The sequence below is a fragment of the Zosterops lateralis genome, assembly GCF_965231275.1.
Source record: "Zosterops lateralis genome assembly, chromosome: 21".
NCBI classification, from domain to species: domain Eukaryota; kingdom Metazoa; phylum Chordata; class Aves; order Passeriformes; family Zosteropidae; genus Zosterops; species Zosterops lateralis.
Window position 1 is genome coordinate 7,452,248 of NC_139781.1, and position 26,636 is coordinate 7,478,883.

At 43.7% G+C, this 26,636-nt stretch overlaps 1 protein-coding gene and 1 long non-coding RNA gene across 3 annotated transcripts in view; one reads left to right on the top strand and one right to left on the bottom strand.

Moving 5' to 3' along the window:
• The first annotated feature begins 377 nt into the window (after positions 1 to 377).
• Positions 378 to 4,455, top strand: LOC310917813. Its single transcript, XR_014591497.1, has 2 exons — positions 378 to 1,353; positions 1,399 to 4,455. It is a non-coding gene; the product is annotated as an uncharacterized lncRNA (long non-coding RNA).
• Positions 2,513 to 26,636, bottom strand: part of AMOT (angiomotin) — a 49,264-nt gene continuing 25,140 nt past the window's right edge. For both annotated transcript variants that reach the window (XM_083876362.1, XM_083876361.1), the window contains 9 exons: positions 25,960 to 26,104; positions 24,542 to 24,634; positions 21,861 to 22,006; positions 12,206 to 12,355; positions 9,902 to 10,092; positions 8,033 to 8,155; positions 7,162 to 7,394; positions 6,158 to 6,382; positions 2,513 to 5,152 (listed from right to left, as the gene is read on the bottom strand). In XM_083876362.1, the coding sequence (XP_083732488.1) occupies positions 5,052 to 5,152; positions 6,158 to 6,382; positions 7,162 to 7,394; positions 8,033 to 8,155; positions 9,902 to 10,092; positions 12,206 to 12,355; positions 21,861 to 22,006; positions 24,542 to 24,634; positions 25,960 to 26,104 (1,407 nt within the window). In that variant the 3' untranslated portion in view covers positions 2,513 to 5,051. The remainder of the gene's footprint in view (positions 5,153 to 6,157; positions 6,383 to 7,161; positions 7,395 to 8,032; positions 8,156 to 9,901; positions 10,093 to 12,205; positions 12,356 to 21,860; positions 22,007 to 24,541; positions 24,635 to 25,959; positions 26,105 to 26,636) is intronic.

Here is a 26,636-nt window from a genome sequence, read left to right on the forward strand (position 1 = left end):
CAAGAATTCAGGAACAAAAAGCACAAGGGTCTAGGGAAGGCTGTGATGTGGAAAATGCTCACAGGGCTGAAGGCTGCTCGTGTGCTGATGCTCTCAGATGTCTGGAAAAGGGTCCAGGCATCAAAGGAGAGATGGCTGTCACTGCAGCTCAAAGTGCTGCTAATCTGACTGTTAAAGGTGTGAGGTGTGGGCAGCTGCAGGGCCGGCCAGAGGGAAAAATAAACCGGGATGCTGAAGGGAAGAGACTGGAATGATAATTACTTTATCCTGTAAAATCTCCAATCAGGAGTTGAAAACATAAAGACAAGAGGCCAAGCAGTAGTGAGGACTAGGGAAGGTGAAGATTGTTTTTTGTTTTGTATTCCATAAGCTTTTCATACTAAACAAATTTACTGCAAAACAAGCAAATCAGTGGGGAAAAAGCTGGAAACACAGGATCCATTCTTTAAAAATACACGGACACACATTTACCAGACTTCTTAGTGCATATTTACACTGACTATTTTGTTTTCTTTCTAGAATTAAAGCTGCCATAAACCTTCAAAGACTTAAGGGTTGTTTCAACAGCTGAATTACAAAACAGCCCAGTCACAAATTACAAAATAAACTTGGATGGTTTAAATAAAGGGGGAAAAATAAAACTCTGTGATTCACTTCAATACAGATTCATACAGGAAAAACTGTTCTCTTGACACAGTCTATGGTTGTGAAATGGTAAACTTTAGTATTTTAATTCATGCTTTAATATTTTGGGTTCTGGGCCCCTGATAGACCACAACCCTGCTGGGAGGGAAACTGCCCAAAGCCATTTGCCCCCTAAAAACTCTATGAAATGATGGTGGTGGAAACCAGACTCTAAAACCAACTTAGCAGAAGATCTTTTTGAAAAGAAATGTATTTTCTTCATAAATACAGTACAATTACATTTTACAATGTCTTTTTACTTCCTAGACATAAAAACACTAACTTTTACAAAAGAGTTCCTATACAAATACATGAAAAGAGACAACCCCCCCATGTCCCCCACCCCTGGCAGCACAGGGAATCCCTGTGAGCTGTGCCAGCCCCAGGCAGAAGAAGGTCAGTTATCCCAGGTTTTCTTGCCCCAGGGAGAGGAAAGCTCAGTTATCCCTGGTTTTCCTGCCCCAAGGAGAGGAAAGCTCAGTTATCCCAGGTTTTCCTGCCCCAGGGAGAGGAAAGCTCAGTTATCCCGGGTTTTCCTGCCCCAGGGAGAGGAAAGCTCAGTTATCCCTCCTGCCCCAGGGAGAGGAAAGCTCAGTTATCCCTCCTGCCCCAGGGAGAGGAAAGCTCAGTTATCCTGAGTTTTCCTGCCCCAGGGAGAGGAAAGCTCAGGTATCCCAGGTTTGGTTTTCCTGCCCCAAGGAGAGGAAAGCTCAGGTATCCCGGGTTTTCCTGCCCTGAGCACTCTGGGTTGGGCTGGGTGTGAAGAGCCTTGGTCCAGCTGGAGCCACCACTGGTGTCACCTCTCCCAAAGGCTGCTGGCCCTGCCCTGGGGCTCCTGGAGCAGGAGGTGACCTTGGAAATGGGGCTGGCCTGAAATTCTGTGAGCCCCCAACTCAGGCAGCCCCAAAAAGCGAAGCAAAGGCGATGCTGAGCTTTCACACGGGCACAAATGGTGACATCAGTGTCCCCTTGCAGACTCCTGAGGAAAGACTCAAACATCCCCTTGAGTCCTCTGACACTAAATTGTTGCTCTGAACCCCCAGGAGCTGCCAGGGAGGAGCTGTTTAATTTAGTAACAACATTGGGCCAGGTGGAACAAAAGTCTCTGCATCTCAGGCAGTTCCCCAAGCAGTGAAACCACAAAGGAACTGCCCAAGGGAAGGACTTGGGAGTTTGGCCTTCCTGTAAGCAGTGAAAGGAAAGAGGAAAAATAACTAAACTTCATTTTTTTGTTTTGCTCTACAAAGAAGAATATGTGGCTTTCTTTATAAAAGCTACAATTCTGCTTCTAATACCCGAGTTTAAGAAAAAAACTCTTAGTCTAAAATTTTGGTTTGCAAAGGTCGTTGCAATCATTGTTAAAAACCACTTTTCTACTAGAAACAAGCTCTACAGAAGGCAAAGGGACTAGGTGTGCAGTTTGTCTCCTTAAAGCAGTTCCTGGTTTAAAAACAAAATAAAGATCTGTACAGAGACCGAAGGCTATGGCACACACCTTCCTCAAGGCAAGCAGCTGGTTTACATTCACATCAGGATGGCTCTGAGGAAGCTCCAGGGGAAGAAAACATTCCTGATGGCTCCCAGTTTGTCAGCACAGGAAAATGACCTCCAACTTCCACAGCAACGTTTTGGGGGTTTTTGCTTTTTTTGGAAGAAATCGAAAATTACAAAATAGGGCAAAGAGTAAAACTGCAGCATCTTCCAAAACTTCTTCAATGGGCAAAGAACTGCCAAGGCTCCTGCAGTCCTGATGGTTCAGGCTGTCAGAGACAGCCTGGCTCCCATTTCTGGAGGAGAGAGTTGCTGTATTTTAGGAATAAATAAAGGACATAGGAAGCTATTATGTCCTTTTTGATTTGTAAAAATAAAATGCAGTGGCACTCCACTTGAAAGCAGTGAGCTGCAGGGAAGATAAACCAATTATTTTCACCTGAACAGCCAATACTGATTGGGGAAAATCAGTTTTCTGAAAGAGGTTTTATCTGTAAAAGACCCAAATTTTCCCAGGCATTTTAGAATTGATGCGATTTAAGTGAGTTGCAACTGTTTATTTAGAGCCCTACACTGGTAAAACTTCTTTCCAGATGCTGAGAAGTATTTGTAAAGATGGAATATAACTTTTCCTGGCTCTAAAGGAAAAGCATTCAAACATTTCTCCCCCCTCTCACACAGACACTCAATGGCATTTGATTTCCCTTGTTGTTCATTTTAAGCCAAGCCCGCAAAATATAATACAGATATTTATGCTGAAATGGCAAAAAAGATGGACACCTTGAGCTAATGAGAAAAGCTGCATCTCCAACAACTGTGGAGGAGGAAGAGCAATCAGATCATCCAGGGTGGGCATTACTTCAGAAAGTGGGATGGAATTAAGCCAAGAGAAATGAAAGCAAGACATTCTCAGGGATGAGAACGAGGGTTAGGGTTAGGGAAGGAAAGAGTGGGGAATGGTTCAGAGGGAAGGGAGGGCTGGAACTGTCTGGAATGACCGTGTCCCATGGGGCAGAGCCAGGCAAAGCCCTGCAGTGCCTGCAGCTGCCTGATGGAAGGGGTTTGTGCCTGTGCACCTCCCACCCACCCTCTGCCTTCTGCAGGACTGGCCTGAGGATCCCTAAGCAGCAGCAAATCTGCCAGAAACGATGGGAAGTGTTTTCCTTGGGTTTTAAGTGGTTGTTGTCAGAAGGAAAGCTCAGGGCTGAGCTTTAGGCACCACCTGTGCAGAGAGAGGCACCTCCTCTCCCCTCCCACTGTGGAACTCCTGAGATCCCTGTTGGTCTGGTAAGGCCATTTCAACACCACAGCAGTAGTGCCACACAGGAATTAAAGACATTCACTAACTCTGTGATCATTAATTGCTGGATTTCCTTATTTCTGGGGTGAAATGAAATTTTTGCTTCTCCAATTCTGCACAGAAAGCTGAGACTAGTCAGGTTCCCAGTGTGTGACCACTGGCTAGTGAAATATTTTAACATTCAAGTACAAAAACAGAAAGTAGTTTTTAACAGAAATTAATATTGAAGTGTTTTAATAAAATGCAAAGACAGTAATAAAAAAAAAATACTCATGTACTTCTATTGGTCTTAATATTTCCTTAGAATTTCTGTAACCAAAGCATTGCTGCATCTGTGCTAGTTCCCAAAAAACTGGAAAAGAATCTCATGACTTAAATATGTAACTTTCTTCTGTAATGCCTCTGGGACTTTCTTTAAGCTGCTCTCTCCACTCAGATGAATTCAAGAAGTATTTTGAAAGGAGAGAATCTGCCATCTGAACCTTTGCATGGAGCTTCTCTTGAAAGCTCTACCTCTGAGGCTCTGCTGTGTGAAAAAGAGTCCAGTCTCTCCAGAAAGGAGGGACACACAAAGTTGAAGGGCATTTGAAATATAGAAAAGTCTGTTACAAAGAAAAGATCTCCACAGATGCAGTAGATTAAGTTGTTAAATCTGAAAAACAACAAGGCCTCCCACTTGAGCTATGGTAAATTTGAAGTAGTTTCACTAAAGCCAATGGAATTACCACGTCAGAAATCTGATCTAACAGATCAAGGCAGGGCCTGTAAATTCTCCTTATTAATTTATGTAAAACATGAATGCAATATATTATTTACTATCCACTGTACAAATTATTGAAAAAGTACTTAAGTATAAAAGTATGGCAAATCTTGCAAAAGGAACTACAAATACGAAATGCGACATTAATCACCGGAGTCGTTTGTTTTTAATAAGGAAATAATTAAAAAAGAAATTTGGGAAGTAAAAAAAAAAAATAAAAGTTACCACACTGAAAATGGAAATCTTTTCAGCCTATGAACATGAAACACCTATTCTGAGTTCTTACACTGAGAGGAAAGAGGAAGTGAAAGGGAAATCTCCCTTGATCACAGCTCAGATTGATAAAAGCTCCCCAGAACACCTGTATTCTAAAACCATTAAGTGATGCTCACAAACAATGTCCCTGGTTCTGATCATTTTAAGGCCATTAAGATCACCTTACTACATTCAAGCTAGACATGTAACCAGCACCTGTGAGAGCAGGTACTTCTGCTTAAGAGACTTTAAAAAACACTGAATTGAAATATCAGCTGTAGTGCACCTAAGGTCTATAGGGTTTTTTTTCTCCAGATGTTACCAGATCCAGTATTTAAAAAATAAAGGGGGAAACTTTCAAAGAACAAGTGTTATGGGTTTTTTTTATAATTTAGAACAAATTATAAATTAACCTGTCCAAACTTTTGAGACATAATATACAAGAGCAAACAGCTGAGTATTCTTTTATTACTCAGGTACTACAATTTTTTTTTCCCAATAAAAATGTCTTTTAAAAATTTCTTGACACTGTTATCCCAGCTCAGATCCTGGTACAGCCTTTCAGATGAGGTATTCTACCATCTCTCCATCTGGGAGGTCCTGCCCCACAGTCTGAACAGGGGCTTTTCTTTCAAGAGTGCTGGAGTGGAAGAGTGGCCCATCTATGTGATGAGGAAAAACAAGAAACAGACAATTAAAAGTGTAACTTCAACAAGGTTGGAAATACGACATTAACATTTTAAGTCATCTTGTATCATTGGCCAAAGAGAGCTAATGACTGATTTAGTTTACAAAAATTCAATTCCTCCCATATGCAGCCAGACAAATAAAGCTATTTTATCAAATTCCCTTTGAAGGGAATGTTAAATTCCACTGATACACAAATCCTCACAAAACTCCAGTGACTTCATTTAAACCAGTGCAGCGAGGGGTAGATTATCAGCACTAAACCTGTTCTCCCTCAATACCCATTAAACAGCAGAGCCCAGCCAAATGCTCTCTGCCATGAAGAACAAGAGCACTGTAATGTGTCTGTAAGGAGAAGAGGCAAGGTTGTGTAATCTGCATTGATTTGGCAGAGTGGGCTGGAAAATGAGCAGCTCTTGCCAGCTGGGAGCTCTGTGGGAAGCAAATTCAGCTCCTGGGACAGTCAGTGTCAACTGGATCTCCAAGGCTGAGGTTAGAGCTGTGGCTGGATGGTACCAGGGCAGCTTTACTGTGTTAGTTTCCCTCTCCTTTATTTCCCTTCCTCTCTCTGGGTCCATCTGGTTTTGGATGCCAACTCAAAGCAATGGCCAGTTTGCACAGCCCATTTTTATGTGTTTAAACCCCACATCCTACTCACAACTTACTTCAGAGTAGACACTGACTCAGAGACTGCCCAGGGATTTGCATCTCCTGTCCTCAATTCTCACATCCTGCTGCACCTCCCTGCCCAGTGTGCCCACACTTATGCTGCCCCTCCTCAGGCTTTTCTTTAATTCCTTCAGAGTGTTTGTGACCACTCAAACACCATCACACTTGTCCCTGAAATCAACTTGTCCTCACAAAAACAACTCTCAATTTGCCTGGAGGGAGAAAGGGACATCAGGGCTGCCCCACAAGGGGTGAGAGGGTGGCAGGGTCCCCCCTGGAACTGAGGCTGAGTTACCTGTTTTCTCTGTTACCTGTTTTCTCTGCACTGAAGGTCAGGTTGGTGCTGGGGAGTCGTGCTGGGGTGGGAGCTGCAGGGGAAGGAGCAGCTTTGCCCTGCTCACTGCCTCTGTCTGTCTGGGTGCTGCAGTCTCTGCTGCCTGTCTTGGAGTGGGCTGACAGCAAGGGCGTGGAGGGAAGGACAGGAGAGGGGGTGGAGGGGATGGATTCCGAGCGATATTCTGTTCCCAGCAGAACACCTGTGTGGGAAAAGGGAAGGAAATGTCACAGTCACAGAAAAAAGGCTGCTATCAGCTCTGCACCACTCTGCACTGACTGCTCCAGGACCTGGAAAGTGCTCTCTCCCTCCCTCCCTCAACAGGCAGCACTGGTTTGCCTTTCCACAGCACCTTCCACCCCTGGGTGCTGAAGTACCCAGGGAATAGCAGTGTCCCCATGTTGCTGCTTGCACACTCTGAAATCACCTGCAACAGGTCCTCATTTACATTTCAGGGGTTTTTACTCTCAGTTTTGAGCCTAACTCCTCCCAGGGAAAAAAAAAAAAATCATCTGGGATTTGCTTTGTTACAACTCCATTTCTCAGAACAATGCTGTTGAGCCATTCCAGACTCATGTTGGTGCAGGCACAACACTACAGGATGGAAATCCTGATTAAAATCTCTGCTCCAATTCAAGGAGATTTCACACCTTCAGTCAGCTGAAAGCAAGTTCTTGGGGGCCCTGAAAACTGTATCCCAGGCATCCCTAAAGTCAGGTGGCAAAATGGGAATATAAAAGCTTACATATTTAATGCAGAGCCTGAGTATCAGCAGTCACTATTTCCCAGGAGTGATTAAAATAAGCAGCTATTTCAAATGTATCCCATCTTGCACCCAGCTTTACTGCAGCCCAGGCCAGCTGCTCTATCTGTCCAACACATCCTCCTCTGCTGCTGCTGCTGCCTCCCCTCCAAGCAGTGGCTTGTGTATCAGAATTGCCCCAATATTTGGAATTTTTGCCCCTGGTATTTGCAAATTACCCAGGCTGCCCTTCCAGCTCTTGTCCTCCCTCTTCTCCTCCAGGATGGGGGTGCTGCTCAGCGTTGAGGAGTGGGACAGCAAGCCTGAGCCAGCGTTGGAGATGGACATGAGGGACTTGGCAGGTCTCATGGAGGAGAGCTGCTCCGTCTTGCCGGGCTCCTTGCGGGAGCGCTGCTGCAGCACTTTGATCATGGCATCCTTCTCAATGATCTGAGCGTGCAGGGTCTTAATCCTTTGGGGGGAAGGAAAAGGGACAGTGTGAGTGTCTCCCATGTCACTGGGCTGAGGCCTCAGTGTTCCCATGGCTGTGACTAAGGCTCCTTTAGGCACTTGGAGAGGTGGAGGGAGGATGCCAGGAGATTGTCCTGGGCACTGGCCACAGAGCAGATCATGTGAGAGAGTGTGGTACACCACCCACTTCTGGCTACTGGAAACTGCTCTAAACAGCCATGGAAGGAGCTCTGAGACAAACCTGAGAGTTATGGGCAGGATATGAGAACAACAGAAAGAATTAACACACTTTGGGGAGTCTGCATTGGGTCTAACCACAGGAAAACAGCTCTGTGAGCCTGTTAAGGGGTGGCTGGAGCCTGGGGTCTGATGAGGATACCCTGAAGAGAGACAAGGAACAAACTAGATGCAAAAAATCTAAGACAAAACTTTTTTGCATTAGCCCTCAGTGTCAAGACAGGTTTTGGATTGCTGTGTTTATACTTCCTTGGCCAAATGAGCGTCTGGCATTTGACATCACTGCTGCTGCTGCTGCTGCTGCTGAAGACACAAGAATTTCTGGTTCTGAGGCATCTACCCAGGCAGTTAATTTCAAATCCCTGTCCCAATGAAGTCAGACAGAACCAAAGTGCACTTTACCTTCCTTCCATGTCCAGACATCTCCTGTTGGCCAGCAGGATCTCCTCCTCCTCCTTCTGGATGCGAGCTTCCAGTGAGGTGTCATAGCTGGGGTTGGGCGAGTGGCTGATCACCGTGGTGTCCCTGGAACAAGCAGGACAGCACATCAAGCTTTGCCCTCAGCAGCACAAAAGTACCACTTCAAATGGAACAAATAAGAAAATCCTCTATTTTTTTGGAGTTTAAGCTGGCTCAGTGTCTTCCAAAAATCTAACTCTGAATTTCATTTTGTCCTAGGGAAAAGGGAATTCAAAAACATGCAGATCATTACAACAACAACCTCCTGCCCATCTCAGGCCAGTGCCTCACCTAAACTGATCACTGCACTACTCTGCTTTTTCCTTTTCCCTTCCAACAGTATCATACAGGGGATGTCATTATCAAAGAGAACAAGTCATGGAAGTTTCTTCTCCAATCCTAAGCAGCTTGGTCCAAAAAATTTGGAATAGGATGAAGAGAGTTTCAGACTGATTCCATATAAAGCCTAATGTTAACACTGTGATAGTTGGTCAGTCCACTAACCAAACAATGAGTATTTCTGTGAATGTGGAAAGGCATGAGAAGATCATTCACCTAAGAAACCCAACCTGACCCAGTTCCTGCCTGGGCTCTAAAGCATCCTTCCTCAGCTTCCCAAGGGATGCCACTCTCCACTGTCAAAGAAAAGGGAAAGAGATCTGGACAGTGTAGAAGAGGTTGGCACTGGAATTAGTGGAATCTAGATGGAAGTGGAAAAGCAGAGGCTCTTTCCTGACTAGACAACATTCTTGTTCATTTAATGAAACCTGAGACATCCCCTCCCACTCCATGATAAACAATAGACCAGGCCCCAAGTTATCAGCCCACGCTGAAAATATAACATGGCCTCTAAGCACAAGGAGCAGAGGAGCCTTTAGGGAATCTCTGGGGAGGTGGAAAACAGTGCACAAGAAGCATCAATACCCTAAAATAACAGCTTCCTTCTGGAGCAAGATAAGATAAGTCTTTAAACGCCAACACAGCAGATCTGCAGCTTCACCCCTGTAATTCCAGCGTGATCTTACAAGCTGAGAAGCCAGTTGTGATAACATCCCTATCTGGATTTGCCTCATGAAACAATCTACACTAAAATCTGCTGTCCAGGACCATAAAGTAATGAGCAATGAAATTACAATGCATGCAAAGCCTAATGCTAAGGAGTTGCACTCCAGTAACAGCTCTTGTTTACCAACCAGCTGAGGCACTCAGGCCTATTCACAGCCATAAGAAGTATTTTCTGTACAGTTGTCTTGGAATGGGAGCTTGTTACCAAATTTCAGACACCCTTCCCACCCTCACAAGCAATGCTTTCCACACACAGCAGAATGTTTGGAGCAGAATTTCCTAGTAGATGCTTCTGGTTAGTAACCAGACAATACCACAAAGTAATTTGCAAAAACATTCTGGACAACAAGGAAGGCATTCAGGGTGAATGATGTGAATCACCAAGCTCACCCCATCTCACATGATTTCAGCAAGGACTGATTCCTGGTTTAAAAATAAAAAAAACCCCAAGCCTCTTCTCCTTTGAATCAACAGCTTCTAGGAAAGGCTCAGAACAATTCTAGTCTGGAAAATGGATCCTGCACTTGGAGGAATCTTCCCCTGGAAAAATGTTTCTAATTGCTGGCAATTGCACAGCTCCCAGGAAGAGCAGCCAAGCTCCACCTGCCTGCAGAATTCTGAGGAGCTGTTCAGACCACAGGATGAGCAGTCACAGGAGGATGGCATGACAACATTTTCCTGGGTGGGAAATATGACATTCAACTGGAAAAAGAAAATAATCCCAGCCCTGTGAAAAGTCCCATTTACCTCTGAGCAGCCACGGTGGCGGCTGCATCCAAAGCAAACTGTCTCATCACACTTTCCTCCAGGTATTTCTGTTCCCACTTGGTCATGTCAGCTTCCAGAGCAAGGATCCTCTCTTCCTTCTCCCTCAGGAGCTCCATGAGGGCTGTGGCGTTGTACTCAGAGACATTGGCAGCCTGAGATGTGCCCTGGCGCTGATTCCCAGGAGGAAAAAAACAAAAAATAGAAACCTCAGGATGCAGCTGGAAGGCTCAGGGTTGGCTGCTTTGCTTTTTGTCACTGGTTTGACACAAGGACATACAGTGGTTTATGCTGTGTTGGGCAGGCTAACAAGAAAATACCTGAGATGGAAAATATTCCTCCCAAGGCTTTTTTTTCATGTGCAGAGCCCCAAATACACATCCCAGAGCTGGATTGTGCTGTGCAGGTGTGATGTGCACAGCCCTTCCATCATGCCTGATGTAACAGACATCCCAAGTGTTCAGCAAGGCACTGACTAGTATCATCCCTCAAAAAAAAAAAATACATCCAAAATATTTTCAAAGCATTTGATTACTAAATTAACATGATCAGTGTATAGTTGGGAATTGAAATAATTCAGTTCTAAAGCAAGATTTGGAAGGCAGTGATCCCTTTCAAAGTAAGGAAGCGTGGAGATTTGCTCAGATAATAGTTCAGTGAATAATAATTGCAGTTTTATATGGAAGTCTCATGTGGGATTAGCAAGACATTTGACTTTAAAAATAAAATAAATGGTTTAAAGGAATAGAAATTGGGAAGACTAACTATCTTATGCTGTGCTCAGAATTTTTAACCATGTCAGGAAAACAATTTTTTGTGTTGACTCAGGCTCAATGTAAAAAGATGTGGGGTTTAGAGCACCTGATCTTCCAAAAGTATAACAGGAAAGTTTATCAAATTACTGTAACTCCTACTAAAACCAATGCAAAACCCCAATATTTGAATATCTATTCCTAGGCAGAGATGGAAGTTCGGGATAAAAGTAACCTGAAACTAAATGTGATTTAGAACACAGGCCTGCATCCTATTTCCACTAAAATTCTGACACCTGACAGTTCATTTGTATTTAACAGAGGCTGAAGTAAATGCAATTCTTAACACACCTGCACAATCTGATTCTCATTCACTCTTTTCACTGAAAAAGATTCATAATAATATTGCAATACAGTCTGTGTGAAACTCCCATCCATTTCCATCAGCTGCACTTATAGAATTGGCTTTGCTAGTTTAGTCTTGTGTGCCTTTTTAAAATTTAAAAGATTTTTGAAGGGCCTCTTTTCAGGCCACTTGTTAATGAATTTTATATATAAAATCCCAAACTGCGAATGAGATTTTTAAAATCATTTCAAATAATACAACCATGGTATTTAAAGATAATAATACAACCATGGTATTTAAAGGTAATAATACACCCATGGTATTTCAAGGTAAAGCAGCGTGTAGCTATGAGGCTATTTCTGCATCTCATCACAGGATGGATCCCCTATTGCTCCTTATCTGAACTCTCTGGTTGAAACAGAATTAAATCAGGTAAAAGCAACACAACAGCCAGGAAATCCATGAATCTAACTAGTGAGAACGAAGTTTTTTAACAATACAATGTTGGGAGTCCAAGGCACCCCTTTGGGCACCCTGGGAGGTCAGGGACCTCAGCAGAGATGTTTGGGACCTGAGCAGGAGGGTTTGAATCCTGGACAGGGGGATTGGAGACCCCAGCACAGAGCCCAGGAACACACTGGCTTTGATTTCAGCCCATGGGAAAGGTTTCCAGCACTGAGAGAGAAATTGCAAGCAACAAAAGTGTGAGAAACAATAGTGTAGCTTAGCACAGGGTGAAAAACTGTGTAGTTTGGGGTTTTTAGAATGAAGTTGAATGGGGACAAGATGGAGAATTTAGGGCGGTGCCCTGAGTTCTTCTTCTTCTTCTTCTCTCTTGGCCTCCATCTCCTGCAGTGAGGGTGGCACAAAGTTGTTCAAGGGGATTGGGTCAGAATAGAGGTGACCCTTATTGGCACAGAATTGTAAATAAGAGACACATAATTATCTGTATAAGAGGACAGCAACCTCCCATCAGTGGGGAGTCACCTCGTGTCAGAGATGCTGAACAGACCTCAAAAAAAAAGAACTTGAAGACTCCACTTCATTCTTGCGTCTGGCACAGGGCAAAAGACTCTCAACCACCTGAATCTCAGGTGAAAAACCTGAGAATACAAGATAAAAAACCCCCACAGCCTTTCCCTGGTGTGTGTGTGTGTGTGTGTGTGGCAGGGTGCAATCCTGCAGTACCTGCTGCATGCGGAGAGACTCCAGCTCCCTCTCCAGCCGGGTGCGCAGGCGGTGCTCCAGCTGCTCCCTCTTCTCACAGGCTGCCTGCAGCTGCACCAGGGCCTGCTGCATCTTCTCCACCTTCTCCACGTACACCTGCTTCTTCTTCAGCTAAAAGAAAGCAAGAAAAGGCAACATGAAGGATGAGAACAGGCCAAGGAACTTGGGGCTTTGCCAGTGCCAGGGAGAAGGTCCAGGTGACTTCCAGCATCTGAAGGGAGCCCACAAGAAAGATGGAGAGAGATTATTTACAGGGGTCTGGAGAGTGGGAATGGCTTCCCACTGCCAGAGGGCATGATTAGAGGGGATACTGGGAGGGATTCTCCCCTGGGAGGGTGGGGAGGCCCAGGCACAGGGTGCCCAGAGCAGCTGTGGCTGCCCCTGGATCCCTGGAAGTGTCCAAGGCCAGGCTGGACAGGGCTTGGAGCAGCCTGGGATGGTGGAAGGTGTCCCTATGGCAGAGGGTTGGAATTGGATGATGCTGAAGGTCCCCTCCAGCCCAAACCATTCCACAGTTCATGACTCCTGCTCTGGACTGGGCACTGAGGATGTGACAGCTCTGTCCCAGCTCTGCTTTCCTGCTGGGTGCATTTGTTCTTTTTATCCTCAGTGACCCCACAGTAACAAGGGGGAAACAGAGGAAATTAACTGTAGCAAATGTCTGAGAGCAGCAATGGACTAGAAAGGGCACCAGGGACTAAAACAGTGTTTGAGTGACTTGACACACGTTTCCAAGGTAACTGCAGCAGTGTTCCGAGCTGCTCCCCAAGTTGGGAACACGCTCAGTGCAATATTGAAAATCGCTGGCAGCATTTTTACAAGATCAAGCAGAAACTGAATCAAAATTTGTAGCATCCTATTGCAGTCTGGTCACAATAAAGTAATAGGATCAAAGCACACACCAGCCACGGCCCCATGTCAGGTTTTTATCCAGGTTTATCCCAGCAGTCTGGACATTCTTCTTGCCCTGAGAGATCCTGCTCTGTTCCTGCCACTGCCCTTCCATCCTCCTCCACTGTTCATCCTGCAAACCAAGCTGCCACCCTGCCTCACAAAAAGCAACAAAAAGAGCCCCCCAGTAACTGGCTTAGCAAGGTTAATCCACAGTTCAGGCAGAATAAAACCAAACCAATACGACTTAAATAAATAAATAAATTAAAAAAAAAAAAAAAAAAAAAAAAAAAAAAAAAAAAAAAAAAAAAAAAAAAAAAAAAAAAAGGAAAACCATATCCCTATTCAAATACAAGGAATACTGCACACCTGTGGATATTATTTTCTTTTTAGGAAAAGACTAACAATTGCAATTAGCTGGCCCTGTGCAGCAAATCTGGGGCACTGCTTTTGTAGCTCTGATTGTCATAGACCCTGAAATACAAAAATAGCAGGAAGAAGGCAACTTTTCCCAACAGTCAGAGCCAAAGAAGCACCACAATGCAAAACACAGACTCCCTTATGTGAGTTCAAAGAGCTGCTCTACAGCTTCATGGAAGAAAAGTCCACTGAGGGATATTAAAGACAAAAGACACCACTTTTGGCTCAGGAAGTTCCTTCTTGGAAGCGGAAAGTATTCTGGGAAAGTATCAGAGCTGGTTGGCCCCATTCTGACAGTGTTCCCCAGGAATCTGCTCTCAGCCTCAGCAGACACAGGATACTTTGATCTGAACAACATGAGCTGTTCTTACATGGCACCTTTGTTCCAAAAAGGTTTTATCATGTGTTTCTTAATTTTTTTTTCCTTTTTCTCACTCCTGTTCCTTCAGGCAACACAAAGAGCAGAGACAGAAAAACCTCCCAACGCTATTAATCCCAGACATAGAATTCTTTTCTTCTCTCCATAAAGTCAGCAGGCATCTAATCTCACAGTGTGAATGTTGCTGCCTTAGAGGATTTTCCCCAAACAAGAATTTTACAATAAAATTTACAATAAACAGTGATGAATCCAGCCAAAGGGCTTCCCACCAGTGCACGTACAGTAGTAGAAAGGTATTTTTATGATTTGATTGCTCAAGATTTCAAGCTTGTTTGGAATGGGAGGGATGAGAACATTTTAATGTAACACAATAGTCCACCTGCTGCTCTGCAGAAAATCAATGAATATGTTATATTTAATAAACTTTTTATTCCAGATCACAGCACTTGATAACACCAATTGAAAGTTTGTCAGACTCCACTAAAGTGTGGATTAATGCACCAGGTTTAAACTCAGATTAACAGCAGCTCAAAGTAGCCAGAAATTATAAATATAGGGTCAGCAGCAGAACCCAGAAATTGAGAGCACTCAGTATCTTGGGTTTTGACCTGGACAAGAGTGAGGAACAACTTAATAAACTCACTAGAAGTGAAATATCATGCATGGAGCTGAAAAATAATCTCTTAAAACCAGCTCTCCTCCCTCTCTCTTCTTTATAAAAGAAGTTAAGGATGAGGTGATGGACATTTGGTCTCATTACCTATTACAAAGCATTTAAATTTCTGAGCAGTTTTGGGGGTTTTTTTGACACACAGGCAAAATCCTGCAAAAGCAGCCACAACATTTTACAGTTTCACAATTAACAAACCTGAGTATGCATATGTGTGGATTAACATCCTGGCCTGCATTCAAAGAATACCAAGAGCCCAGCCAAAAAGCAGAATTAGGACACAGAAATTCCACTGAAACATTCACTTTGAACGTGCTCCCATCAGGCAAACCTGCAGGTGAAAAGTTGCAACACAAGATGTTGCCCAAGTTCCCAAGCACTGCCTGCACACGCCTGAATTGGGCACCAGACCCAAAGCACAGGCACAGCTCGTTCAGTGGCTCTGCAGAAAGACAAAATCTTTTTTCCTCCCTTCACAAGATGCACTTCATCTTCCAGCATCAGGAAGAATTAGGAATGTTGGAAGATTTAGGGCTGGTGGTGTGTGTTTTCTTTTCAACAGCTTAAAATTGGAATTAATTCATAAATGGCTCAAATAATTTTCAGGTTTTTGGAACCCAGGTGTTCAGTAAGCTTTAAAGGCATGGGATGTGCTCCAGACAACTCAACTTTCCTAATGGCTTGCGTCAGAATTATTCTTTCCCCATAAAATAATCTCATTTCATGCACTTGCTGCCCTCAGTTAAGTCACTGCACTCTTTATTCTGGCACTCTCACTCACTCCCAGCTCTCCCACTCTGCTACTGTAAATATTTGTGAGAAAAAATTATCTTTATCTCCAGAAGTCGTAAAAGAGCAATCTAAATTTCAATGTTTTTTGGTTTTCATTTCTTTGACTGGATCTGAACTCTCAATGGAAGGAGGATCAGGAATGATCCAGGCACAGAAGGATTTCATTACCAGAAATCGAGAGTATGATCCTGTTTTCCTAAGGCAGGAATTGGAAACAATTTCCTGAGTATTGCCAGGGTGATGAAGACAGAATTAAGATGGGAAGAAGGAAAAAAAAAGCAGCATGCTGAGGCTTGTTCTTGGTCATTTGCCATGGATTCCCCACCCTCCCTCTCCCAGCATAAAAACCAAAATGGGCTGTTCAGTGCCAAGGGCCACAGCAACATCTCCCAGGGCAGGGATGGCATCAAAGGACACAGGAATTCTCTCCTCTGCATCAGGCCTCGCACTGAACACGTGGCTCTAGATAAGAGTTCATTCCTGAAGCTTTACAAGGATGCAGTCACGCCCTTTGGGATGTAATTTTAAATAAATTTGACAAGATAGTAATTTTCCTTTTGATGGTGCAGCATTTAACTACGAAGCAAGCTCATGTTCACATAATGTATCGTAACTGCTTTGCCTCCGAGGGTGCTCTGAAAATGCAGAGCATTTTGCTAATGAGAATGTCTTTATTTTAACACCTATTTATGATGTAAGATCTCAAATAACCTCAGTGCATGTCTGGAAGCACAGCAGGATGACTGTATCCATTCCCAGCATTTCCTACAGCACAATTTTCATAATGTCCTTATCATCTCCAGGTCAATCCCTGACTGCTTTGGAAAATGTCCTAACCAAGCATCAGCGGTCAGGCTATCATTTTACCAATAAAATTTTCTAACTAAACCAATGTAAACAGGAGCAGTCACTCTCCAGTTGCCATTTACTACAAAGTTTATGTAAATTCTGCAGCAGGACTGAGGACAAGAAAAATAAAGATGACCATGACTGGCCTGGGCTCTGCAGAAATCCAGTGCACAAAGAGCAAAGCAAGCAAAGAGTTTTGCATCTCTGAAAGATTCCCTGGCTGCCTCATCAAGTATTTCCAGCTTTACTTCATTCCCCCTCTCCCTTGGCATGGTCTAAAATCAATGGCCAAAGACAAAGTTTTCCTCTCAGAAATGGGATATTTGATTATTACCAGAACTGCCCAGCAGAAAAGGAATGAGCAACAACATTTTAAAAACCAAACAAATCCTGCTCCTCATTTATTTAGGCTTTGACAAACTATACAATGCCTTTCAGGGATCCCAGGTCCTTGCAGAAGGAGGCTCTGAGGAGAAGTTTCATGGAAAAGGAGCAGGGACACACAGGAATGAGGAATTTTCAGTCAAGTCACAAAGGAGGATGTAATATCCTTTAACTGGAGCTGCCTGTGCAGGACAAACATAGCCCTGGACACAGCAGGTGAGGGGGAAGGATCTTCTTTTAGGAAAGAGATTCATTGCTTCCAGATGCGTTACTCAGCAAAGAATTTTATTTTTTTTTTTCCTGGGGAAGAAGAGAAGACTTCCTGCAATGACTCAGAGCTCTCCCAGGCATTTTGTCAAACCCAGCCATTACCCTCTTCATCTTGGACAGCTCCTATTTCAGCAAATTGGTAACACTCATCAGCATCTGCTTGTCTCCCACCCACTATTTCTGATGTCTTCAAAGTCCTTTGTTTAACATATTCGGGGTGTTTTCATAACATTCTGGGTTTATCCTAAAGCTGAATCCATTCAGATGCAGCTGAAAATGTGTTTCCCCACAAGAATTTGCCTGCTATGGTAGAAATGTAGTCAAAAAAAAAAAAAAAAAAAACAAGAAAAAAGAAAATGAAGAAAAAAAAAGAGAGCCAGCAAGCATGTTTAAATCACCTCACCCTCTCTTGCAGTTGGAATATATTCCTCTAGGATGCCTTTGAACCCTCAAGTTTGTTTGAATTCAGGCCCAACAAGGCGCCAGTGGCCTCAGCAAGAATTCCTGCTGAAACAATTTGGTAACACTATCCCCCTTGCTAGGGAACTGTGCTTGTGGCATGAGAATGTCACAATGTCGTCGCCCCCTTTGTTTGTGTTAAAATAAAAAGTTCTAACTCTCAGAGCCACCTCTGGAAAAATCACTAACAGGCAGAATATGTGAGACAGTGACAGGGCAATAAAAAGGCAGTTCTGTCACAAGAATGCAGCTCATTAGAGGGAACCAGTTACAGGGAGAACAGGGAGGTTTCTCTCCTCTGCACCCAATCCATCCAGGAGTGACAAGCCATCCAAAAAATGTCTCTTTTAGAAGCAAGTCCTTCCTGAAAGGAGTATTAGGTAGCTCTCAGAGTCTATGTGAAACAAAGCTGTGGAGACCAAGAATATCTTTTTATAGACCCAGGGAAGTGACTGGAAAAAACTAGAGCAGGCATCAAGCAGAGAGCTCTCCTTTGGGTCTCCATACAAGCCTGAGCTCTGTTCTGAAACCATCTCAGGCACAGCATGAAAAGTACAATAGATGTCACTGGGAAATGTATTTTTGTTTTTTCCCCCACACAGAACCCTCAGTGTTATCAGAAATAGAGCATTTTTTCCTCTCCACAACAGCACAGTGAGAAATGAACACAATATCTCAGCTGGTATCTGCTTCTTGTAGAATTCTGACGCCTGATGGGATCTTAGAACCTCTAAACACAGGCAATTTTAGAAAAGATATTTCATTCAAACTTGTCTCCTCCCTTATTCCCCAATTTCTACCCATTGGGGAGGTCATCTGCCTCCTCTTCTCCCTGCAAGGTGTGTTTGTGAGGATGGCAAAGAGCAGGTATTTTTATCCTCCTGGTGGTTGTCACTATTCTTCAAAGCTGAATCCTTGAGGCACTCGGTAAAAAAGTGATTTGTAAAGCAGTGTACAAGTTACACTACTCTAAAAAAACCCACAAACTTTTCTTAAGTTGAAGTGTGGCCTTCCATGGTATAAATTAAATAGGGTAAGCAGAAATGACCAAGTTTGAAGGGAAAAAAAAAATAAAGGAAAACCAGTAGCACTTGTAGCCTCTGCACTCAGCAGTTGTGGTTAGAAAAAGAATTTGGCACCAAAGTCCCTCCTGCAGCATTCCAAGTCTGGTGAGGACTGGCAGCAAGTCAGCATTTGCTCAGTGTCAGGTGGGTCAGGATGGTCCTTCCTGCAAAGGCAGCAGTTCTGGCCCTGGCCCAGAGCAAAGCCAAGTAGAACTGCTCCATCTGCTGCAGCCTCTCAAGGTGTGTGTGAGCAGATGGGGTTAAATCCTGTGTGAGCAGCCACAGCCCTGCTGCCATCCCCCCTTGAGACCCTCACAGCAATTCCTGCCCCAAAATGAGCATTTTTCATTGCTTTAGCTCTAAATATTATTATCACTAACTGCTTCTGACTGTGATATGTATTTTTAAGCCAACATATATTTTACCTCAAATATGCTCAATTTGTGTCAAATGCGTTACATGTAATGAAAATAATCTGAAGTTTTGATTTCAGAAACCACAGACCAAGACTTCACTAGAAACAGTTTTAGTAAGCTGCTGATTTATGCAAAACTGTGGAACATTTACTAAAGGGAAGAACAAAAATAGAGAAGTGAAAACAGGGGTTAATAACTGTGTATCTTTATGGAGAGTAGAGAAGTAGTAAAGTTTAAATATTATATATAAAATATATACATACTTAGCAACGCTGTTCGTAGACATATTTAAATTTTCTTTAAATATTTATGATCGCTCACCCTATTTTGCACTTTGCAGAAATAAACCCCACACTATCAAAAACTTTAATGGCAGCTTGTTCTAAATTTGAAGAGTCATTTCACCCCTGCTAACAGGGGAAGCATTGTGTGAATGTCTCCTTTTGCATCCATCCAACTGCTTCACACTGTACTTCAGTATCTCCATGATCATTCCTTTCTCCATCACATTCAGCATCCCTTTATCTCTCCTTTCACTAACTTGGATGCTAAAATCCAGTATATATAAAACCCTCAAGGCTCCACAGGTGTAGACAAGTGTATAAATTTATAGATGGGTGGTTTTGTCCAGACTGGCAATTCAAACCAAAGGTTTTGAAAAGAATCTAAAGCTCCAATTCCAATGCAACATTTAAATTCAGTTACAGTCATATTTGGCTTATAGCTCTCCCTAGAATGGAAATATTCTTTTTATAAAGGATCTGGTGCACACAAAGCAAGGTTACTCTGCTTAATAGGAAGTCAAAATGGAAAGGATAAAAAGGAAAGCTGAAAACCTACATTACAGGAGGCAAGAACTGAAATATGCATCCCCCCCTCAGGCCCTGAGCCACAGTAGCTGCCAAACCTGAGCCTAAAAAACTCCACCCTCTTCTGCAGGACCAGTTTGGAAATTCCTGACACTTACAGGGACTAGTCACTCAGATTAACCTGGCCAGAATAAAGAAATAATCCACAAAACTCAGAATGGTGCTCCCAGCCCCTTGCAAAGGTGCCCAGAGCTCTGAGCAGCTCCTTGGCTGCATTTTGGAGTTACCAAACACCCTGGGGGGATTGGAGAACTTCCCACAGTTCAACACTAATGAGGCAACAAATGCGTCCTAATCCTAATCATTTCATTAAAAAGTGATTTGGGAAACCTGCAAAAGTGACTCTTTACCATTTGTTTCTCCTGATTCCCTTTCACCTCTAGGAAAAAGCAGAGTTAATTCCTGCTCCCTCACTGAGACGCTTCCATATTTATCTACAGCAGGAAGGGTGGCACTTCCTGCACGCCCTGGGATTCCAGCAAAGGTTGGATGCCTGTGGCCACAAGCCCTCATGCAGATCATTTCACTCTGTATCAGCCCTGTGTGTGTTTTTTAAGCTGTCATGCAATTTAGCCCAGAGTGACTTAGCTATTTCACTATTCTACCTAGGCAGAAATACTTTGTCACAGCACTGAACCAAATTCTTCCAGTAAAACAAGAGAAGTCTTTTAAAAATAAAGCATGCAATTATTATTATTATTACCCCTCAAGGCTTTGACTTTACTGTGAGGGAGCCAAAATTAGTGCCTACAGAGGTTCAAGCCAGCCAAGTGCTGTGTGTGCTGGCCCAGCTGTTCAGAGCTCCTCATCCACACTGACTCTGAGCATTTTCCAGGGAAACCACAAGGATGTCCCATGTACTTGGAGTTAGTGACACATCAGACTTTGAAATAAGGTGCTGGAATTAGAAGAAAAGCCAAAAAAGCTCCAGTGCATTGCAGAATCAGTGACAAAATAGTTTGAGAGTCAAAGAGAGCCATGTAATGTGTAAATTACCCTATAACCTAATGCTCCCTGTCCCCTGAGTGAGTGCAAGTCAGCCATGCCAGGCTAAATTACAGCAGGTAAAGCCACAAGAACATCCTGAATGAGCAGAGCAGGTCCAGGGGAGATCCAGAGGGACTGAGGGAAGGCTTCCATAAAGAGATTTAAAAAAGGGCAAAAATTAAGGACACAGGAAGGCTCAGGGGAGGGATACTGAGGCAAATCCAGAGCTCAGAGAAGAGAAGGCTAAAACTCAGAAATGAGCTATACCTGCACCTGGGAGAGGAGGATATTCACTTAGTATTTGATCATTCCTCTGTACCTGTTGATACAATGGGATTCTGAAGGGACAGAGAACTAAAAGCAGACAAGGGGAGGGTTTGAGGAATGTCTCTGAAGGCAGCAAAATTCAGGTGTTCACAGGCACAGTGCCCAGCTGAGGGTGATGCTGAGTGCTGGTAGCCAGGGAGATGGCAGGGTTGGAGAACAAATCTGCAGTGAGGAAGTGTGCTTGGCCAGGAGACTTCCTCCTGAGACTCTCCATGGAGGAAGAGTAGGAGTAAAGGAAGCAGAGGCTGGAGTGGGAAATGAGGCCTTTGAGAGGAGAGCAGAAGGCAGGAGGAAAGGATGGACACCGTGACGCAGAAGGGCACAAAGGTGAGAGCCACAAGTGGCAGGAACAAGGCTACAAAAGAAATTCTGTGAAAGCTGCCCAACTAAGCAGCTCAAATGCATTATCCTCTCTTGGGAGGAAAGGGAGAGAAAACAACTAAGGTCATACCCAGCTTATTACAAACGCTGGGCACATACAGTGATCTGCACTGTCCCCACAAGAGGACAAGCTACATTCATCTGCTATTACTTGAAAGTCCATCCAGATCTGAATTTCTGCCAAGTTCAGCAGCTTTCCAGGGCTGATGTTCCACTTCCAGCCCAATTTTACAAGTTGAAACAAAAAGTAAACAAAATATGGCTGCGTACACAAAAGCATTTCCAAGGAAATAGAGATTTGTGGCTTATCTGTTTAGCCAGTCAACACAAGGCTAAGCCGATACAAACGGCTTTGAAGAAAGCAGATTTCCTTGTAACTTCCACAAGGCAAACTCATTCCCACAGCCACTTTTGCTGCAGCAGAAGCTACCCTGAGTCCTCTCTCTCAGCATTCTTACCTCCTCCTCCAGTTTCACCACCTTGGCCTGAGCGTTGTTCAAGGCCTGGTCTCGGATCTCGATGTGTCTCCGCTGGTCCTCGTTGGTGGAGCGGGCAGCAGCCAGCTCTATTTCCAGTTTCTCTTTTTCCCTCTGTGTTTCCTTGTCTGTGGATAAAGAAAAGTGATAGTTATCAATGCACAGAACTTGTCTATGCCCAGTTTTCAGGAGCCTTTCGCTCCAGAGGTGAAGGGAAGATTGCAGTGGGGCTTCTTAGAAGAAGGAGAATGCAAATCTAGTGCTAAGAGGGGAAATAAAAGGGCATGGCTTTCAAGGAAGAGAAGGACCTGTAATCCTGAAAAACAAGTATGGTACCTTCAAGCAACAGTGTGCCACAAAGATAGTGAGAAGGAACAGAAGGTGCATCACTCAGTACAGTTACTCAGGTAATTTGCTGTGATTATGCGGATGGTTAGTGAAACTTGGCATCTCTTCACCTCTGGGCTTTCAGCAGTGGAAAACAAACTGAGTAATTTTAATATCTCAGGCTGGGGAGAGAGATAGCAGGCTGGTGTTCCTGAAAAACTTGTGTCCCTTTTTTCAACAATGACCCCCCCAAACTGGAAGGGGGTTCTGTCCCTTCTCAGAGGAACCCCCAGCAACATCTTCAGAGGAGTCAGAAAACAAATCAGCAGTAAGAACTCCTCAGTCTTCCTCCACTGCTTGTGAAAATGACTCCCTGGGTGAGAAGTGAGGCACATGCATCTGTTCTGTCCCTCCTCAGAGCAGACCTGCCACCCCAAACACAGCAGCTCATCCTTCTCCGCTGCTCTCCAGGAAGAGCTGGACACTGTTGGAGCAGCAATGCTGAGTGTTGCAGGAACAGGGCACTGCCTTCATAAGAAAATAGAGAGACTAAAAATAATTGGAGACTGCAGAAATTATCGCACAGGGGTGTAAGGCAAAGCCACAACACAGAGCTGACGTCCTCTGTGGATGCTGCCATTCCCAGCTCAAGCCAACCAGCTCCAAAGATAACATTAACCCACTTGCTGGATACACAACCACAGAATACTCCCTGGAGTGATCTACACCCAGCACTGATGACACCAGAGAAACTGCATTCCAGAAACCAATATCCCACGACAAAGGAATGAGGACAAGGAGTGGAAGGCTTGAAAAACAGGAATGAAGTGCTGGGTGTTAGGACAGACTGCATGTGGAGTACTCAGGCCCATTTGTGCAAGCATGTGCAGAACTATATTTACAGGACCACAATTACTCCCTTTCTTCTGCCAGCAAAGAGCCAGGAGCAAAGCTTTAGCAACACAGAGTAGCTAAAGATTCCCTTCTGCCAGGGAATCAACACAGCCCACACACAGGTTGCAAAACAAACCTGTCCACCAACAGCATCCAGAGCTCTGCAGAGCAAACCCTGAGTGCAGCTCAGAGCCAGCTCAGGACATAAGGACAAATGTCATCACCTGCTTTTTTCTTTTGCCCATCTTTTCCCAGCATTTCTCCTCCACCCAGGAAGGAGTTGCTGCCAGTGTGAGCCCATTAAACTGTGCTGCAAAGACTGAGCTGCATTGAGACAGGGTGGCATTATGCCAGCAGGTATCAGTCAGTGCTACCAGGCTGTTTGTTAATCTGGAAATGCTTGCAGAGAGGCTTTTGGTGGTTTTGTTGCAGACTTTTCTCCAAATGAGAACTGCTTCACTTGACAAGTGCCAGCAGCACCCCTAGAAATGCTGGGACTGATGAAATGCAGCACTGTGGCTTCCATGTTCATCCAAAAAGAGAGACCCCACAGCTTTGACCTCCCCACCTTTCTGGGTCCACCTATAAACTTCAGTGTCCACCCAGCAGAAGGAGAGACTAAACTCCCAGACTTCCCAGGAGTCTGGAATTCACTCCCTGACTCCATTTGCTTGCAAGGCAAACCACAAGGAATAAGCTAAAGATGACACAAGAGAGTGACACCAGAATCTGTCGGGGTAGCTGCAGCTTCTATTACACCACAGAAAAAACTCTGTTTTGCAATTTTATTGCACTACCTTTTCATACAACAATTGGAGAAAAGTGAGCATTGTCAGAAGGGTGGAGCACAGTGTGGGATGAGAGAGAAGTTGGCCCGGCGCCGTCGGCCTCAAGACATTTCAGAACAAAGGAAAAGCAGCATTTCACACCCATCATTTTGGTTTGCCTTGTGATAAATCCACTGCTGTGGACAGAATTCCTGACCCTCACCCAGCCCAGCAGACTGCAGGAGTGTTCATCCCCTTGATTTTTGCTGAACAGGATAGGGCAGTGGCAAATTAAAGAGGAAGGAGATAGGAGATCTACCAGGCTCCTCTCCTACTGGCCTTAACTCATGCCAGGACTCCTGTCAGCCTGGGAAGGTTTCATTTCAAAGCTTTCAAGGAATAAAATAAGTGGATAAAATATGTAAATAATGGGGTAAACAACAATTTTACAGTTTAACTGCAAATTACCTTTGCTCCAAAATCTCTAACAAATCTCATCAGATGGACTTTACATACTGACAGAAAAGGAATCCTTGAATCCCTCCTCCTTTCTCCACTGCCAGATTTGGACTGCCACTGCCCTGATTTTCTGTGCTGATAATTAACCTGCTGCAGTGTCCTCCTTCCCAGGGTGACTGGAGCTTTCCACTGACCCACAATGGCTGAGTAACTCACTTTGTGCAAAGAGCTGGGAGATGGTTTTCCGATTGTCTTCAGATCCCTCAAACTCCTTCTCCGCCAGCTGCTTGTTGGCTGTCTCCATGCGTTCTGCAAAAACGTTCAATAAAAGCAAACTAAATAATTAAAAGCTTTTCAAGCATTAAGTTACATCTGCTCAGGGCATTGCTGATGTTGAGGGAATGGATCTCCTGATTCCACCAGCCTATCAGAAGTTGATATTCACTCACTTTTGAAATGGTTCTAATTATGTCCTTAAGGAAATACACTCAGTGAGACAAAGCAGGTTAAAGTTCCAAAGAAATTATTTTAAACATTTATAACACAGAAGTTTATTTTTTTAATTTATGCCTTTATTTTTTTCCACACAAATAAATCCCACCATGCAATTAAAAGATCTCTTATAATTCTCCACTAAATCTTAACAGAAGATTAAATCTCTGACTTGAGGGAATAGTCTAAAACCCTAAAAACAGCTTAACAGCTCTGCTGCTTCAAGCTGCTAGAAATTTGTGTCAGTCTGTGAAAATTAGAATGAAATGTTCATGCTGTGGTATATTATGAATAAGATTATTTAATGCAGGCCTTTGTGTACAGTACTGGGAAATGTATGGCTTTACTTCCTGGATGCAAAACAATTTCTGGGAGTTTCAGTAAAAGACACGAGGCAGTGAGAGCATGCAGGACGATCAGAAGGCTTTCTTTAAAAAAAAATTAAGACTTACAGTTTAAAAAACTGTTTGTGCACCTTCAAAAATCTCAAATTGCAGATGTTTTCCACCTTCCAAATTAATGCTTAAACTTTTACCCCCAGTAAGGTCAAATACCACTCAACAGCACTTTGCTGCCAGCCGTGGTGCTGCCTCAGCCTCTTAGCAAGAACCAGACACCAATAACATCTCACTCTGAAAAAGGAAGGGAGATCCAAAAAACCAGATGCCTACACTGATAAGGAATGACAAGACCTTCAGGAAGACCAGACACTCTGCAGTTTGTATGTCAGTGCACAAAGGGTCACTGGACAGGAAATAAAGTGAGCGTGCCTGGTATGGGATTAGGCAGTCAGCAAAACCTCTTTCCATTTGTGTAAACTGAACAAATTGTACAAATTGTCTCTAGGATATAAGACATGAGAGAATTCCAGGCTTGCATCTGGTTTATGGTATTTTGGCTTATCACATGTTTCTTGTCAATGAGAAACAGGCTGGAAATGAAAGAGTACAGCCCTCTCCTAAACCTGTCTTTGCCATTATTCCAGCAAGTGCTTAAAACCTCTGACTACTGAATGCACCTGAGTATCCCATCATATTCCAGCCCTGTCAGACACTGAATTCTGCAGCAAAACTCTGCCCTGCCAAGTAAACATAACAATAAAATCCCCCAGCATTGAAGAACAGAAGTTTTATTTCATTTACCTCTTAGATCCCTGTTGAAATCATGAAGCCTACGAATTTCTCCTTCCAGTTTGTTTCTCATGGCCTTTTCCAGGGCATCCCGCTTAGAGGATGATTTCTCCAGGTTCTTGTATGCCTCTGAAACTTGCTGAATTTCTGTTTCCAGCTGCAGTGGAAGTGAAAACAAGCACTTACTATTTTTCACTAACAAATTTAACTGTCTTAGACAGGAGATTACTTTGTCTCAAGTGTTCTTTATTGAGGGAAAACTACACTTATACACTAAGTAAAAGAAAGTCTCAGGTCAGTGATGAATCCCTCTATTGAAAGAATACCAGTGGCTGAATCATTTTGCAATAAAATCTGCTTTATCCTTCCTTTTAGGCTTCAGTGCAAAGCTTCTCTGATAATCCAGAGCAGGAGATTCTCTCCTAACTCTCCTTGCTGGGCATGGTTTGCAATGGAAGTGTGGATCCACACCACAGCAAACCCCATCAGCACTGCCTACAGCAAGTGATCAACAGGGAGGTGGAGGGAAATGCATTTGTATCCTTTTGCCAGGAAGCTGCCAAACAATTCTCTCAAGTATTTCCTGGCCAGAAACCTTCCAAAAAATACAACCAAATGAACATATGTCCCTGGTAAGAGGTAAGATGGGGAATAATGAGTGTGGAAAGCCACCTGAATTCAAAGACAAG